Here is a 17,195-nt window from a genome sequence, read left to right on the forward strand (position 1 = left end):
GGGCTTTACAGTTAAAAATGTAAAATGGCTAGTTTAAGAACAGGAAACATGATGTACTATACTTGAGTATAGTACGCATTCTTCCTCATCCTGTGACAGTCTTTCAAACATTTTCAGAACAAAACACATTTTATACAGAGTTCTGGAAGAAGGAAAAACAAGTCAGGTCACATTTTAACATCCACCAACCTTGGAGGAGGGAGGCACTTCTCTTCTTTCTCCAGGTAGCGTGCCTGGGTTAATGCGATGCTTCTGTCCATGCACTGTATGAAGAAGAGGGACACGTTTGCAAGCTGGGCCGCGGACGCTGTGCTCATTACATCAGGAAGGTGCTCTGAAATGCTATCCCTAACCACAGCGTTAATTCATTTTTCCAGTTACATCTGCGAGAAGGCAAAACGGCAATACCAGGACACTGTCCGGAGCAGCCCCAAGCGGTACGACGGTCCTGCTGCGGCGCCCTCCTGCAGGACCGCCCAGAGCACCACCGCGAGCTGTGTGGCTGTCCAGCACTGCGAGACAGGGCTCGTGCCACCGCGAGACCCAACTTTTAATTTTACTCAATTTAAATAGCCACCGGTAGCTAGGAGTTTCCATTTTAAACAAAGCAGAAGTAGGACATGTGGAAATAGTCCCAGCAAAGCCCTGGAAACTAACCAAAAGCTGGACTTAATAGTAACACCAGGCGAACGGTTTCAGAGACAAACTGTTCACACTTCAGATATTAGCAATTCCTCTGATTTCCACGGGCTACCTTCGAGCTGGTGCTACCGGGCTAGAACAGTCTGGGTCCATTTTTTGCATAGCTTTTCCATACCTTAACCACTTGTCAATATTTTTTAAAAATTCAAACATTCTCTATCAAAATAAAGAAAGTATAAAAATCAGACTGAAGTCATGGCTTATCAGGGTTTTTTTCTGGTTGATGAAAATGCTTTGGAATGAGGTGGGTGTACAGCCTTGTGAGTGTACTCAAAACCACTCAACTGTATTAGTTTAAACGGGTGAAATGTTTTGGTCTCTGAATTTTATTTAAAAAAGCATCAGTCAGAGCAAGGGGACGCATACAGAAAGGGATAAGCATCCCCAGGGCCGGGCAGTGAGGGTGTCTGGCTGGGGATGGGCCACGCCGTCCGCCGCCAGGCTGGCTTCCCGCTGCCAAACCCCCTTCGGCAAACACCAGCAGGCAACACGGCAGACTCTTACTGATGCTGCATCTGGAGTGTACTTGGAGGAGTTAACTCCTCCCGAAAACATCTGGACTGGCTCTGTTCCTAGCCCTGGCTAGCTAAGAAACATTATAAACCATCGCTCAGTTTGTAAAAACAGTGTCTTGTCAAGCAACTCAACAAGAACTTGGCAAGAGCTCTGCATTCTGCAAAGCTCACGCGAAAGTCTGCACCACAGCCACCTCCTCTCCCCCCAACACGGACCAGACAGTGAAGCAGAGCTCCAGAGGAGGACGTAAAGACACTGCAAGACCTCCCTTTGTTACGCAAATGCAGTTTGAAGACTGTATTTTGTCCCCCCTAACCCCAGGCCCTGCTCTCTGATTCAGCTCTCGGGAGGACTGCATGGAGACAGCCGGCCTCGGGCCGGGGCCTCATATGGAGACGCGTCGGTGAGCTGCGCAGACTCTCACTTTCTCTTCCGTTTTGAGGACAAGACACACAAGTGTGGCCTGTGTATCCGACGCTTCTCTCGCCTGCCCTCTTCAGTGTCTCTGGCACAAACAGAAGGAAGACCCCACTGCTGAGGTCTCTTGAGGAAGGAACTGAGGGGGCTCTCACGTGGAATGAGCGCCCTGGCAGCAGGGATGGCGCACATCCCACGGCGTGGAGCAGGTGCAGAGAGCCGTCCTGAGGGGGGCCGGAGGAGACTGGGGTGATGGGGCTCGCGGCTCTGAGAGGCTGCTCTGTAGCGGTCCATAGGTCCTTAGGGTGTAAGCTCAGCTGTCACACAAAGCCAGTGTGCCAGCTCTTTCACTGCTGTGTCCATTTAGCTTGCATTTAATTTATAAACTATTCCGGTGCCACATCTGTGTAAGAACCCTAACCACAAGGATGATGTACTTCCTTTTACGTCTGCGTATACTCACATGACATTACAGTAAAAGTGCCAAGGCGGTAAAAGTTGCCTCTGGGATGTTTCTTCCCGTGAGAGGGAGTCTGGCTTTCTTCATGCTTGCAGAGCTGTACCCAAGGGGACACCTGTGGCACCTCTGCACTCAGAAGGCGAGAATCACTGCAGCCTGACTGCTCATAATCTCATGCATTTCTGTAGTTAGGAATCTCAGATTCTGTGTTTGGTTTTGTTTTATAAGATGACTGACTCCAGAAGGCCACAAACTACAGGAAGCTCTCCACTATCCGTCCTTCCAGGTGAAGTGGTTCACGCTGTAGGACACAGGACAGCTAAAGCAAGCTGGGAAGCAGAGGCTGGCATCACCCCTGGTCTCCATACTGAGCAGCCATGTGACCAGGGAGAGAGGCCTGACCCCCTGGCCACAGCCGGGCAAAGGCACACAATAGAGGACAGCCATCACCCTGACACCCGGAGGCAGGCCTCGGAGCAGGAGCCCCTGAAAGGAACCGTCAGAATGAGCAGCACAGGGAGGCAGAACGAAGCCTGCTTTCATTCTCAAACGCATGCTAGCTGTACTGAAGAGTCAAGTAAAGGCAGAGCCACTGTGAGGGGGAAGGAGGAGCTGCACGGAGGCGAGTGAGCGGGGCAGGGCTCCAGGACACACAGCTCTACTGAGCACAGAACGGCAAGCGGTCTTCCCCAGAAAGGCATTTCTCAGCTAATAACTAAGGTACAATTAGTAGTAAAATCATTTCCAGGAGAGAAAGATATTTAAATCAACCTCCAAATTAGGCCTGGTAAAGGAGTGAGTGGTCTTTCTTCCTTCCCGGTTACAAGAATACTTTGACCTGTCTCTGGGCTATGTTGGGGGTTCAGCCCAGACAGCTGTCCAGTGCTCTGTGGGATCGTGACTCATAATGCCACCCCACCCACATGTATGAAAGCCTGGCTTTGGACGTGCTAAGCAAATGGGTTTTCTGGAAGGCCAATCATTAGACATTTAAACACTGCGTGGGTTCAGGGTAGAAGAACTACATACTTACATGATTTACAATCTCTTGAAGGAGTTTAACGTCTTTGTCTCGAGACCCAGTGCTGTCTGTTAGTTGTAGGTGAAATGCTGGAGAAAGTGACTCCCCCACAACTTTTAACCCAGAAATGCTGAAAGGAAACACACACGCAAGCATTAAGTCCCTTCCGGGCGCAAGGATATCCCACATCTAAGTAACTGTACAAAGTCTGCATTAATGAATGGAACGAAAGCTTGTGGCTTTTCCAGGAAGCATCATGTGGTGGCTCCACTCCCAAAAGAGACAGCTGAAATCCATGCTCTGGGGAGGGGTCTCTAGTCTAGGATCTGCCTACAGAGCTACTCGAGTGTGGCTGGGAAGGCGGTTCCCTGTCCTGGCGGACACCTCTGACTCACACCTGTGGCTCACACTTGCAGGCCGATCCCTCCTCCTGGGCCTGCAGGCCCCCTCCTCATCTGCCCCTCTCCCTGTATCCTGCAGCTGGCCAGTAAGCCAGATCCCAGCCTGAGGACCACTTCCTGGGGCCTCCCTCCCAAATCACTCCTCTAGGGAAGCATCTATACCACTGTTTCCTATTATTGTTTCCTTCATGACTACTTACTAATGATAATGTTCCCTTGTTCATTATCTCAGTCTTTAGTTGTATCTTGTCTTTCATAAATTTATAGGGATGAATTCTGATATTAAAAACACTGCATTTTGACCATCAGAAGTATGTTTAGATTGTATAGTTCCTCTCTTATTTGCATGTTTTCTGTTAAGTTTTACTTGAATTATGACTATTCTCTTCTTTCTTAGGATTTAACAGCACAGACATCTGCAGCTTCTCAGGGAGGGAAAGAGATTTCTTTAGGGGTGAAATTCTGTATTTTCAAATGATTATTACAGATGTCAAGAGAACTGCAGGTCAAGTTCATTTAAAGTTCATTTTTATCCGACACTAATAATACTTTGATTTTTGACTCATCTCCTAGGCTACAAATGGTGACACATGGCTATTTGAAATTGAGCTCCTAGGCTACAAATCTCCTAGGCTACAAATGGTGACACATGGCTATTTGAAATTGAGCTAACCATTTTTTAATTTTTTAAAATTAAAAAAAAAAAAGCTTATATTTATTTGAGAGAGAGAGAGCACACGCATGCACATGAGCAGGGGGAGTAGCCGGCAGAGGGAGAAGCAGACTCCCTGATGAGCAAGGAGCCCGATGTGGGGCTCAATCCCAGGACCCCAGGATCATGATGTGAGCTGAAGGCAGACCCTTAACCATCTGAGCCATCCAGGTGCCCCTGAACTAATCATTTTAGATTGCCTCCATTTAGCTAGCTTCACTTAGAAATATTTGCTTTTCCCTTAGAATGAAATTAGCACAAAAAGCAATTCGCAGCACATTTGATTCCTTAAACACATTTAGGACTCACCGAGCTTTACTGAATGACTACTGTGTGTCAAGCATCACGCGAGGTGCCAGATGCCAACTTCACCTGCCTTTCAAAAACCACTAATGAGCGCTATAATTTGTGTCTCTTTCCTGGTATCCCACCAGGACCTCTCAATAAACCAGGCTGCAGAACAGTGCAGAAAAAAGACACTGTAATCAAATAGGGATTTACTCCAGAAGGCAAGCATGGTTTAACACCGGAATAATTATAACAATGTAATTCAGCATAAGACAAATCTATGATTTTTTTAAAAAAGCCTCCAAATCTAGGAATAATTTGATAAATACCACTTACAAGAAACCTTATAGTATGACATTTCATACTTAATGAAGAAATGCTTTTATACTGTGAAGGACAGGTGTGTCACTACTATGACAAAAGCATGTCAGGAACCTATACCAACGCAGTAAGAGAAGAAAAATAACTAAGATGTCTAAGAATCTGGAAGGAAGAGCGAACCATTATTCAGATAACGAACTTTTATATACATCATCCTAAACAGAATGAAACAAACCAGTAGAAGGAGTTTGGAAAGACTGCCAGATATCAGGTCATGAGGACAAAGTGCAAACTCCAGCTACACGGAGAGGCAGCAACAGGCTAGCAGCTGGAGGAGAAGGCGGGGTCTTCAAGGGAAAACGGCAGTGAAGAGACAAGAGGGTGAGGTGTACTCAGTGCTAATCAAATGACTCTGGAAAGGCTGACAAAAGAGAGGGGACAGAAAAAGGTGCTGGGCATTTGAGGGGGCAGAGCTATGACAGCAGGAGGCAATTTCTTTTTTCTTTTTTTTTTAAAGATTTTATTTATTTATTTGACAGAGATAGACAGCCAGCGAGACAGGGAACACAAGCAGGGGGAGTGGGAGAGGAAGAAGCAGGCTCCCAGGGGAGGAGCCTGATGTGGGGCTGGATCCCAGAACACCGGGATCACGCCCTGAGCCGAAGGCAGACGCTTAACGACTGAGCCACCCAGGCGCCCCAGGAGGCAATTTCTTCAGCCGTAACCCACGGGAAGACTGGTTTGGATGCCTGCATGTATAGTGATTTGTGAGGGAAGATGCGAGAGACCAAGGGACAGCAATGAAGCCAGGCTGTCTGCTGACATGGGTGGAGTGCAGACAGGGGGCTGGGGACCTGGGAGGGGAGAAACGTGGGAAAGAGTGGGGACGGTGGAGGGATGGGCTTACAAGACAGACATAATAACAGCCCCAGACAGAATGAAGGGCACCTGAGGCTGGTGCTCCTGAATTTACAGTGACCCCACCATGCTGTGCTGTGCTGGCATATTAATATTTTATAAACCAAAGTAACTGGAACCAATACAAATAACATCTCCTAACCATAAATCATGCAAGAACTTTTGTTACTATCATGGAGACACACCCAGAACTTTAATTACCTCTGCCCCTACTTTATCTGGAACAGCTGTGATCTGCTCATTTACTCACTGTCCTTGTCCTTTAGAGAAGCTTCGAGTTTCCACATCTGTCAATAGGCAGGACTTTCATGATTGAAAAGACATGTTTCCACCTTAGGAAAGGCAAAAGGAAATACCTCGGGCAACATGAGATCATTTTCTGTAAGACCAGGAATCTGCCTGAAGGTGTCACCAACTTGAATTTTTTCTCCATTCCAGAGGAATCTTAAAGAGCTACTCTTGTGTAGTCAAGACAAACACAAGTAAAAACCTGTAAGGTTCATTTCAATTTTACCTGTCTTTCTTATAGTAAATTAAAATAAAACTTAGTAATTTTCTAAAAATTATGGCCAGGATGAACCCACTGTCACCTAATTCCATAGCATATAATGGTATCATTTTATCTGTACAGATGTGGAGAGATTCTCCCATGTTTACCCGAGCTATTTCTGGTGACAGCATGTCTGGTGGTTATTTTCATCTTTGTACTGTATGCACTGCTATAGTATCAGTGAGCTTGTATCCTTTCTAGAAAAACAAAGTCATGGTTCTTCAACCACAAAATGGATGTTCTGGCTTCAAGCCCACAGACAAATCTGACTGAAGAGAGTTTCTCCTTCCTTGTTGTAATTCAGTCGAACTGATCCAAGCCTATTAGATATACTCAAAACCAAAGAGGTGACATGCAAAATTTTTCATTAGTTGTTTAAATGTGGTACAGACAGAGTTTAAGCTGGTTGAAAATATATAAAACTCACCCTTGTAAAGCTTTATGAATTCGTGCGCATTTTTCCTTCAACACTAAAAAAATACCTGTAAAAAAAAAATGCACTTGTTAGTATATCTGGAAGATCTGATATTATTCAAATAAAAATATTTTTAAAGATATTTAAAGTTCAAGTTCACCAATTCAAAATGTCACAAACCCTCCTACAGACTACTAGCACACAGACAGAAATACTTCTGAAGGCCCAAGCCCCAGTCTTCAGCACACACGTCCTGGCAGCCCCTCTCCCACTTTCTGCAGAATCTGGGATGAGGTTTTTCACAACAAAACAATGGCTCTTGTTCTCATCTGATTCTACAAATAATCCGGCTAATAAAAGGCTACAAACATATTACTTATTGCTGGACCCTTAACAATTTGGTAAAAGCCACTATAGTAATGTTTACTATCTTGTCCTTGATATTTTCACTTTATTCATGGAAAATTAAAAAACTAAAATATATAATCAAGAGGCAGGAGGGCCAGGCCTTCTGACAAGCAAGCATACTAATGTGCACCCAGGAACAGGCACATTTCCTGATTCTCTGAATTAAAACTATGAAGAATTTAGAAATTTTAAAAATTCTAAATTTAGAAATACCAGGTAAGACTTGCTTTTCATTTCTGTTTTAGGATTTGTGAGGAGTGGTATCACAGCCTAAAGGTACATTTGAAATTTAGTCAAATTGGCCCATTAAGTAATGAAGCTTTAAGGGCTGGTAACTGGGTTTGGCTTTAATATCAACTCATGAGTCAAAGGCTGAAGGAAAAAAAAGGATAAGCTATAAATGATATGTACTGAGAATCAGCAGCACACTTCAGCTAACTTCTCCAGTGACAACTAGTCCAGAGGTGACTCCTCCTCCTGGCGTTGCTGCCCATCCTGGGAGCCAGCCCCACGTTGGCTCTGGCTTGTCTCCTGGGTGGGAGAGAAGCTCTACACTGAATTCCTGAGGCAGGACGATGTCTTCACTGTCACCGTTCTATAAACCCCAGGTAACGTCACTCGGAGGCTCTGTGTGGGAAACACTTTCCCTCTAGTGAATTCCTTCAAAAGCACGCCAACAGCCTGGCTGACGTCACCTTCGGTGCCTGGTATCCTGGGTTCAGAAGATTATACCTGGATTTTCCTCCATGATGTTGAGAGCCTCGATCGCAGCGGCAGCCAACAGCGGGGGTAGCGAAGCTGAAAAGCAGTACCCCTGGCCAGAAAGTCGCTGAGAAGAAACGAACAAGTTAAAGACATAAACACACTTTTTTTTTTTTTTTTTTGGCTAAAAAACCTACAGGCACCGGATCTGCACCACCCCCGAACGGTGTGTACCAACGGTAAGGTGCTAAGATCCACGCGTGTATACGAGTTATACATGTAACACAAGACTTTTTTAAAAAGGGAGATCATTTCAAATGTAAATATTTTGAGTGATTCTACTAACAAATCAACTTTTAAATAAAAACTGTGGTAAACTAAGTCAGAATGAAATTCTGTGACTGGACGTTACATGCTGAGTAACTTCTTAGCATGACCAGTGGAACGACTAGTTTCAGTTTCTGCTTTTGGTTTTTAAAATGAACCCACCTGATGGTCAATCACAAAAGACCTGCCACAGCAGAAACCTCCGATAGAGGCGAGGGAATTCTCCATGTTGGCACTGATAAGATCAATATCATCAATCTGCCAAAAAAGTGGGACAGCAGTAGTCATTCCTCAATTTAAAGAAAAAATAAAGACCAACGTCAAGTCTGCAGACAAAATTTCAGCACCAATCATGTCAACGTCTCGGTTCAAACAAACTACCTACATGCAAATAACGGATGAACCATACAAAACTTATTGCTACAAGGACTGATGTTTCGAAGTGCACCACTGAAAGGGTCTCACTTTACAAGTTTTGGCCATTTCGTCATGCACACACAATTTATTCACAGTGGAAGGAGAGAGAGAAATTAGGAGAAGATGAAATCCAAAACTGCTTCGTACTAAAAATATTCAGAGGTACAAAATAAGACCATTTCCTTACTTAAATAGCGGTCCAGCTGGCCTTCCCCCAGAAGGTACTTGAAATAAATATAAACAAGCTGTCAGAGTTTTGAGCATTTTATCCCTACATTCAATTTACCTTTCAACTTTTCAAAATAAAATCAATTACCCTGTGCCCCGTGGGCTTCCGAGTCCCCCACCATCTTCTCAACTCAGTGCTCTGCTGACCCTCACCTTCCGCACCTGGCAGCCCGGCACCCAGGAGCCATTCAAAATCACTCACTGATGGCCGTGATGACAACTGGCCCAAGCACGTCTGGGCATTTCTAAATGGTCCACAGACCCAAAAAGGAAATCTGTGCACTCTTTTTAAAAATCCTTTTATTATGAAAAATTTCAGTCACATACAAAGGTAGAGAGAATAAAAAATTCTCATCACCAGATTCAGTCGTTTTCACCTCGTGGACAATCTTATACCTTGTATAGCTCCCTGCTGCCCTCATTATTTCTTTGGAGCAAATCCCAGACTTCATATGGTTTCATCTATAAATATTTCAGTGTGCATTTCTAAAGGATACGGACTCTTTCAAAAACAATCACAAAACTATTATCACACCTAAAAAAATGAAAAATTTCTTAACATCAAATATTCAGTGTTCAAATACCTATCTCACGAAGCTTGCTTTCTGCAGTATTTGCTGGAATCAGGATCCAAACAAGGTCCACATATTCTGCACTTTTCCTCAGTGCCTTTAATCACCAAATGTCAGTCTATCTTTGAGGAGTATGTGTCAATCTAATTTCGTGTGATACTCCTTGTGCTCTCCATTTTTCTCTGGACCATATCGGTAGTGGGATGTAGATAATCTAAGGTGATTTTCATGTTCTTTAGTTCAACTTTTTAACATTAGGTTGCAAAACTTTTATACACAGGATTTGCAGAAAAGTTCCCTTCAACTCAACCGGTTACACAGTGGTGGGTGAAGACAGGTCCTGCAGACGGGCTGACACTGTTCCTGCTTGAGGCTCCAGGGGCACAAACCATTAAGACTGGGGGCAGTTGGGGCTCATTTCCCATCAGCAAGAGAACACATGACCAACTCACGCCAGTTGTCTGGAACCTTGAGGCTTTGCACAATCTGTGCCAGCACTGTTTCTGACACATTCTCTCGCTCTGTCTAAAGAAGTCAGGCCTATCGAACACCCCACACACGGAAATAACAGAGGATTCAAAATTCTAAGGACTCAAAAGAACATCTTTTCACTGCCATCATAATACATTCTAAGGACTACTTTAGGGAATTCTTACTAATTTTAAGAAAAATACGTTTCTGGAGAAGAGACATTGAAAACCAAGATCAAATGCTACCAAGTAAACGGACTGCAATTCTGTGAGTAGCCACTGTGCGTTTACAGGCTCCATGGTCTGGCTGACCTGATTCTCTATGGGCTGAGCGAAGTGACAGACCCCAAAGCTGCATGACCCTGCACACTGATGAGGAACGCCGTCTTGTGCCCATGAAACGTGTCCAGCAGGACGGGACCGCATGTTTTGTGTACGAGGAAATGTCCTTGAGAAGGAGAACTTACGCTGATTCCGAAATGTTCAGTGACTCCTCGACCGTGCTCCCCCAGGACTCCGAATGAAAGGCTTTCCTCCAGAAAGATTCTTGCTTTGTATTTGTATTTTAACTTAACCTAAGTGGTAAACAAAACACAACTTTAAAATACTGATTATTAGCACACTAGAGAATATATTGGGAAGAACAAACCTAAACCTAAAATAAAAAGGAAAAAAAAGCACATACAGTTGACCCTCCACACTGGTGGATCTGTACTTGTGCGTCTGCCCACTTGCTGAAGCTTCTTTGTAATCAACACACAAGGCATAGAGAGGGCGGCAAAATCTCTGCACATCCCCAGCTGAGTCTGACTCCTGCTTCTGCTCACACCGTAAACAAGTGTCCTTCTTCATCAGGGTTTCTTTATTGCCACGTTTTTTGCATTTTGTGCTCTTTGCTGGTGATTTTGTTTAGGATGGCCCTGAGCACAGCACTCAAGTGTGCCGTCCAGTGTTCTCAAGTGCCAGAAGGCTACGATGTGTCTCACGGAGAAAACAGTTGTGTTAGATCAGCTGCATTTCAGGCATGAGTTACAGTGCTGACGGCCCTGAGCTCAATGTGAATGAACCAACAATATGTGTTAAACTGGGGCGCCTGGGTGGCTCAGTCAGTTGAGCGGCTGCCTTCATCTTGGGTCATGATCCCAGGGCCCTGGGATCGAGCCACACGTCTGGCTCCCTGCTCAGTGGGGAGTCTGCTCCTCCCTCTGCCTCTGTCCCTGCTTGTGATCTCTAATAAATACATAAAATCTTTAAAATATAATAATAATAAAAAAAACCCAATCCCCCCCAATCTGTGTGAAATACAGTGTCTTTGAACAAAACCACATAAAACAAGGTTATGTACTGGGCAGCTGATGACAATGCTGTGACCCGAGGCTTGCAGAGAATGAACTACATTTGCCTTAGCTATAGTTCAGTATTTGCAGCCTGTATATAGAACATAAGTATGTACGTGCACTTTCTAGAACATAACTACAGGTGGCCCTCGAACAGCACAGGTTTGAACTACACAGGTCTGCTGAGATGTGGATTTTTTCAGTAAACACAGTCCAGCACTGTAAATGTATTTTCTCTTCTCATGATTTTCTTAACATCTTCTTTTCTCTAGCTTGCTTTAAGGATACAGTTTAAGGATACATATGACCTACCAAGTACGTGGTGATCAGCTGTTTATGTTATGGAGAGGGCTTCTAGTCAACAGGAGACTACTAGTACTTAAGTTTTTGGGGAATCAAGAGTTACACGGACTTTCAACTGTGTGGAGGTCAGTGCCCCTAACCCCTGCATTTTTCAAGGGTCAACTGTACCATGATGACGGAAACAGGCTATACTTAAGATGCTCTAAATTTAACTTGATGTAGATAGCACACTGCAAATTTTTAAAGATGGAAATACTAAGATATTATGAATGAAGACATGAAATCTATGTGTTAAATACTGTTTGATTATACATAAAACTCCTGAGGAAATGTGTATCATTCTTCCCTCCGTGGCTGTGTTTTAATTTGAATTCATGGCATTTTTTTTTTAATTCAGAAAAAGCTTTCATTAATATGCTTTCAATTTGTTTTTCTCTTTGCTTTTGGTCTCATAATAAAGTCCTTTCCCAACAAAGATTTAGATGCATATTTATCTTAGGTTCTTCTAATTATTTCATGTTACTTTTTTGTTTACACAGTGGGAAACCTATACATGCTTGTATACAGCTCCCCCCAATGTTTAACTGATTTACCCCTAAATGGTATGAATGTGATCAGTTTCCCAAGTGAATTAAAGTACAGTGATTATCAACCACTACATTTAGATAGATTTTTATTAATAATGAATAAGCTAATTTGGGGAGAATTCTACCTTTTCAACACTGACCGTTTTCCATCTATTAATATGTATGAAACATTATATGAATGAAATATTTTCTAAAAATCATGTTTTAGAAAATTTTAATAATATTATGACAGTACTGGTACATAGACAGATCAGTGAAACAAAACAGGAATCCCAAAGTCAAACCCTAATTTGTATCCCATAATCTTTACATACTCAATGCTAATATATACTCGACCTGTTCCTTACACTTTATATTTTGCTTCATGGCTTGGCTGTATTATCTACCCATCAGCCCTGCCTCACTAGTATAGTCCTAAATATGCATTTCCGCTATCTTTTGGCCCACTATCACCCCCATATGCTTCTATCAGTCTTTGACATGAAAATAAGAAGAGGAAAACGAATACATCTTTTTCAATGACATTTAAGATGTATTAAGATCCTCAAGAAACAGTGAAAAACTTTGAAAACAAGATATGAAATCCTTATTCTGAATCCTTATTCAATAGATGGACTCAGTTTCAAGTTTCAGTGACTGAATGCAAGAGTGGTTCAACACAGGAAAAACAACTATATTAACAGGATGAAGGAAAACCACACCATCAACTCATCAGCTGATACAGAAAAAGCATTTGACAAAATCCAAACCTCTCATGGTATAAACACTCGACATATTAGGACAAAGGGGAACTTCCTCAACCTGATAAAGGGCATTTATGGAAAACACACAGCTAATATCATACTCAGTGTGGCAGCCTGAAAAGCTTTCCCCTCTTGCAACTCCTAGTCAACACTGTACGGGAGGTTCTAGCCAGAACAATCAGGTAAGAAGAAATAAAAGACATCCAAATTGGAAAGGAAGAAGTAAAACTATCTCTATTCATAGATTACGGGAGTTTATATATAGAATATTCCATGACACAAGATCAAAACACAAAATCAGGGGTGTCTGGCGGGTTCAGTTGGTAGAGCATGCAACTGTTGACCTCCAGGTTGTGAGTCTGAGCCCCATGCTGGGTGTAGAGATTACTTTAAAAATAAAATCTTATAATAAAAATAAAATAAAACACGCTACAAATCAGTTGCATTTCCATAAACTAGCAGTTAACAACCCCTAAAACAAGTCCATTTATAACTGCATCGAAAAGAATAAAATATTTAGGAATAAATTTAACAAAGAGATGTCAGACCTGTAGAGTGAAAAACCAGAAAACACTGCTGAAAAAAATTAAAGAAGATCTAAATAAATGGAAATATTTCTGTGTTCATGGATTCAGACTTAGCATCATTAAGATGGAACTACTTCCTAAAGCAATCCACAGACTCAATACAATCCTGAGTCAATACAATCCCTACCCAAATTTCAACGGCATTTTTTTTTTTTTTTACAGAAATAGAAAAGCTGATTCTAAACTTCAAATGGAATCTTCAGGGACCCCGAATAACCGAAACACTCTTAAAAAAGAACAAAGTTGGAGAAGTCACATGTCTTGATTTCAAAATTTACGATAAAGCTACAGTAATTGAGATGGTGCAATACTGGCATAACGCTAGACATACAGACACATGGAACAGACTTGAGAGTCCTGAAATAGAGCCCATCTCTCTATGGTCAATGGACTAGGACCATTCAATGGAAAACAACAGTTTATTCAACAAATGGTACAGGGACAACTGGAAGCCACATGCAAAAGAATGAAAGTGGACACATTCCTCATAGCACATATAAAAATTAAGTCAAAATGGATCAAAGGGGGTGCATGGGTGGCTCAATAGTTAAGCATCAGCCTTCGGCTCAGGTCATGATCTCAGGGTCCTGGGATCGAGCCCCGCATCAGGCTCTCTGTTCAGTGGGGAGTCTGTTTCTCCCTCTCACTCTCCCTTTGTGCTCTCTCTCTCTCAAATAAAATCTTTAAAAAAAGCAAACAAAAACAAACAAAAAACCAAAATGGATCATATACCTAAAACAAAGCTAAAACTATAAAACTCTTAGAAGAAAACACAGGGGTATATCTTCATGATTCTGGATTTGACAACAAATTTCTTAGCTATGACACCAAAAGCACAAGCAATGACAAAAAAACTAGATAAACTGGACTTCACCAAAATTAAAAACTTCAGTGCATCAAAGGGCACTAATCAAAGAAATGACAAGGCAACCTACAGAATTGGAGAAAATATTTGCAAATCATGAATCTGGTGAGGGTCTAGTACCCAAAATATATAAAGAACTCTTATAACTTAACAAGAAAAAGACAAACAACCCAATTTAAAAATGGGCAAAGGACTTGTAAAGACATTTCTTCAAAGATCTACAAATGGCCAACAAACACAAGAAAAGAGGCTCAACATCATCAGTCTTTTGGGAAACGCAAATCAAAACCATGTGTTACACATCTACCAGGGTAGCAAACATTGAACAAAACAACTGAGCGCTGGTGAGGCTGTGGAGAAACTGGAACCCTCCCCCACTGCTGCTGGGAATGGAAAATGGTACAGCCACTGGGGAAAACAGTCTGGAAGTTCCTCCGTAAATTAAACATAGAATTACCATTTGAGCCAGCAATCGTACGGCCAGGAATATACACAGAAGAACTGAAAACAGGGATTCAAACAAATACGTGTACACAAATGTTCATGGCTGCACTCACAGAAAGTGGAAACAATCCAAATCTCCATCAACAGCTAATGCAACACGTCCACACAGTGGACTATGACTTGGCACTCAAAGGGAATGAAGGATTGATACAGGCTACAAACTGGATGAACTATGAAAATATGGGAAGTGGAAGAAGCCAAGCACAACAGGTCACAGATGATAGGATCCCATTTATCAGGAATATCCAGAATAGGTAAATCCAAAGAGACTGAAAACAGACTGGTGGCTGCTAGGAGCTACAGGCAGGGGAAAATGGGGAGTGACTGGTTAGCGGGCAGAGGTCTCACTGGCAGAAAACCAGACAGTTGATGGCTGCATAACACAGTGCCTGTGCTCAATGCCAGAACCGTACTCTCCGAAATCTTTTGTGAACTTCACCTCAATGAAAAAGAAATCTCAACATTCATGGTTTCTAAAAACAGCATATTGCTTTTCCTATTAAAAAAGCTGTTTTGAGGGGCGCCTGAGTGGCACAGCGGTTGAGCGTCTGCCTTCGGCTCAGGGCGTGATCCCAGAGTTATGGGATCGAGCCCCACATCAGGCTCCTCCGCTATGAGCCTGCTTCTTCCTCTCCCACTCCCCCTGCTTGTGTTCCCTCTCTCGCTGGCTGTCTCTATCTCTGTCAAATAAATAAATAAAATCTTTAAAAAAAAAAAAAAAAAGCTGTTTTGGGGACGCCTGGGTGGCTCAGTCAGTTAAGCGTCTGCCTTCGGCTCAGGTCACGATCTCGGGGTCCTCAGATCGAGCTGCCTGTCGGGCTCCCTACTTCTCCCTCCCCCTCTGCCCCTCCCTACTGCTTGTGCTTTCTTTTGTTCTCAAATAAAATAAAAATCTTTAAACAACAATAAAAACCGTACACTTGAAGTAAATGTATTTTATCAGTGTATCAATTACACCTCAGTAACGTTGGTTTTAAAAAGCTGAGTCCTGATTATTCTTTAAAGACCAGGGTGGGCATGTAATGTTAATCTACTTCCCTGATACGGTCCGAATGTATTTATGGTACCTGTTATGCAAAGCAATGCAGACGTTAAGACATTAGAAGTGCTCATAAACAAACAGCATGACTGTTCCATGGTCCAAGTACTGAAATACCGAGCAAATGTGGTTGCTTACCAGTTCTGGAAGAGGACAAATAGTTCCAGTGTTCATATACAGCCCTTCCACTACGATGAAACGTCGTGTGACCCGAGCCTTGCGAGGATTCTTTAAAAGGAAAAAAAAAGATTTTAAATTTCAGTAACTCCAAATGCAGAATCTGTGAGATGCTCCCTAACACTCCACCTGACAAGATCTATTCATCTGAATAAGTAAACAAATAGCCTGGGTGAGTTTCAAGTTCAGGGTTTCATACCCTGTTACTCTGAGACGAAGAACAGTGCATTCTTCTCTCAGGTTTTTCTGTTCACACCATCAACTAGGTGACCACATGCATGTGTGCACACAATTTAGGTGCTCTGAGAATACTGAAACACAAACAAAACCCTCCAAATCCAGAATGACTGAGAAGGAGTCCAAGGGAAATTTCTGGGGAGATGGGCACATTTTAGGTCACAAGGGGCTGTGATACCTGGGTTATCCATTGCGCAAAATGCATGGCTAGGATGTTTTCACTTCAGTGTCTACAGAAAGAACCACACTGATGATGGCAATCATCATAGAGACGGGGAGGGAGTTTGGCAGAGGCTCAGATGACACGAGAATGGCAGAATGTTGGTAACAAAGCTGGGGGAAGGGTGTGGAGGCTTCTTGTACTACTGTACCTTCTTGGGATGCACCGGAGATTTTCTAAGATAAAAAGTTAAACAGACATACCTTGCTCTCCTTCATCTACCAAAGAGCAAATACAATCCTCTCCTTCCTAACTACTGGGTCAAGTAAAACTCAATCATGACCTCATCCAGGCATGCCTGAGGTGGAGTTGGAAGGGCTATTTCAAACAACACACAACCTTCTTGCACCCCACTGATGGCAAGTCACAAATAATACACCATTCATACTAGTCAATCTGTAGATGCTTCAGGCGTGCAAGGCTGAAAAAACACTGAGGTCCATAGGTAGAGTTGGCACCATCTTCCTACTCAAAGGTTTCTTGCCTCTGCGCTTCTCATCAGGGACATTCTAGAACCCACAGCTGTGACACTCAGAAAAGTGTCTGTTGAAATATGCAGAAGTACATGCCACTGAGTGTGCCTGGCCATCTTTACTGTTCTTAACCCAAACCTGATTGCCATGGGTGTGCTGGGGGTCACGGGTGAGGAAGCGAGGAGAGGTGAGCCTGTCCCTACCTTTCCAAAATGAAGTATTTTTATTAAGACTTAAAAAATATTCAATGTAGGAATTTTGGGAAATGGGAAAGTACA

The 17,195-nt window shown here is 42.9% G+C and overlaps 1 protein-coding gene across 1 annotated transcript in view; it reads right to left on the bottom strand.

The window, feature by feature from the left end:
- SPTLC1 (serine palmitoyltransferase long chain base subunit 1) overlaps window positions 1–17,195 on the bottom strand; it is a 52,794-nt gene that overhangs the window by 2,834 nt on the left and 32,765 nt on the right. Inside the window, exons 8-14 of the mRNA XM_026519215.4 lie at window positions 15,949–16,038; window positions 10,313–10,420; window positions 8,321–8,416; window positions 7,862–7,958; window positions 6,734–6,788; window positions 3,129–3,246; window positions 190–263 (exon numbers count right to left, since the gene is read on the bottom strand). Of these exons, the coding sequence (XP_026375000.1) occupies window positions 190–263; window positions 3,129–3,246; window positions 6,734–6,788; window positions 7,862–7,958; window positions 8,321–8,416; window positions 10,313–10,420; window positions 15,949–16,038 (638 nt within the window). The remainder of the gene's footprint in view (window positions 1–189; window positions 264–3,128; window positions 3,247–6,733; window positions 6,789–7,861; window positions 7,959–8,320; window positions 8,417–10,312; window positions 10,421–15,948; window positions 16,039–17,195) is intronic.

Source organism: Ursus arctos, unplaced genomic scaffold (genome assembly GCF_023065955.2).
Source record: "Ursus arctos isolate Adak ecotype North America unplaced genomic scaffold, UrsArc2.0 scaffold_33, whole genome shotgun sequence".
Lineage (NCBI taxonomy): Eukaryota > Metazoa > Chordata > Mammalia > Carnivora > Ursidae > Ursus > Ursus arctos.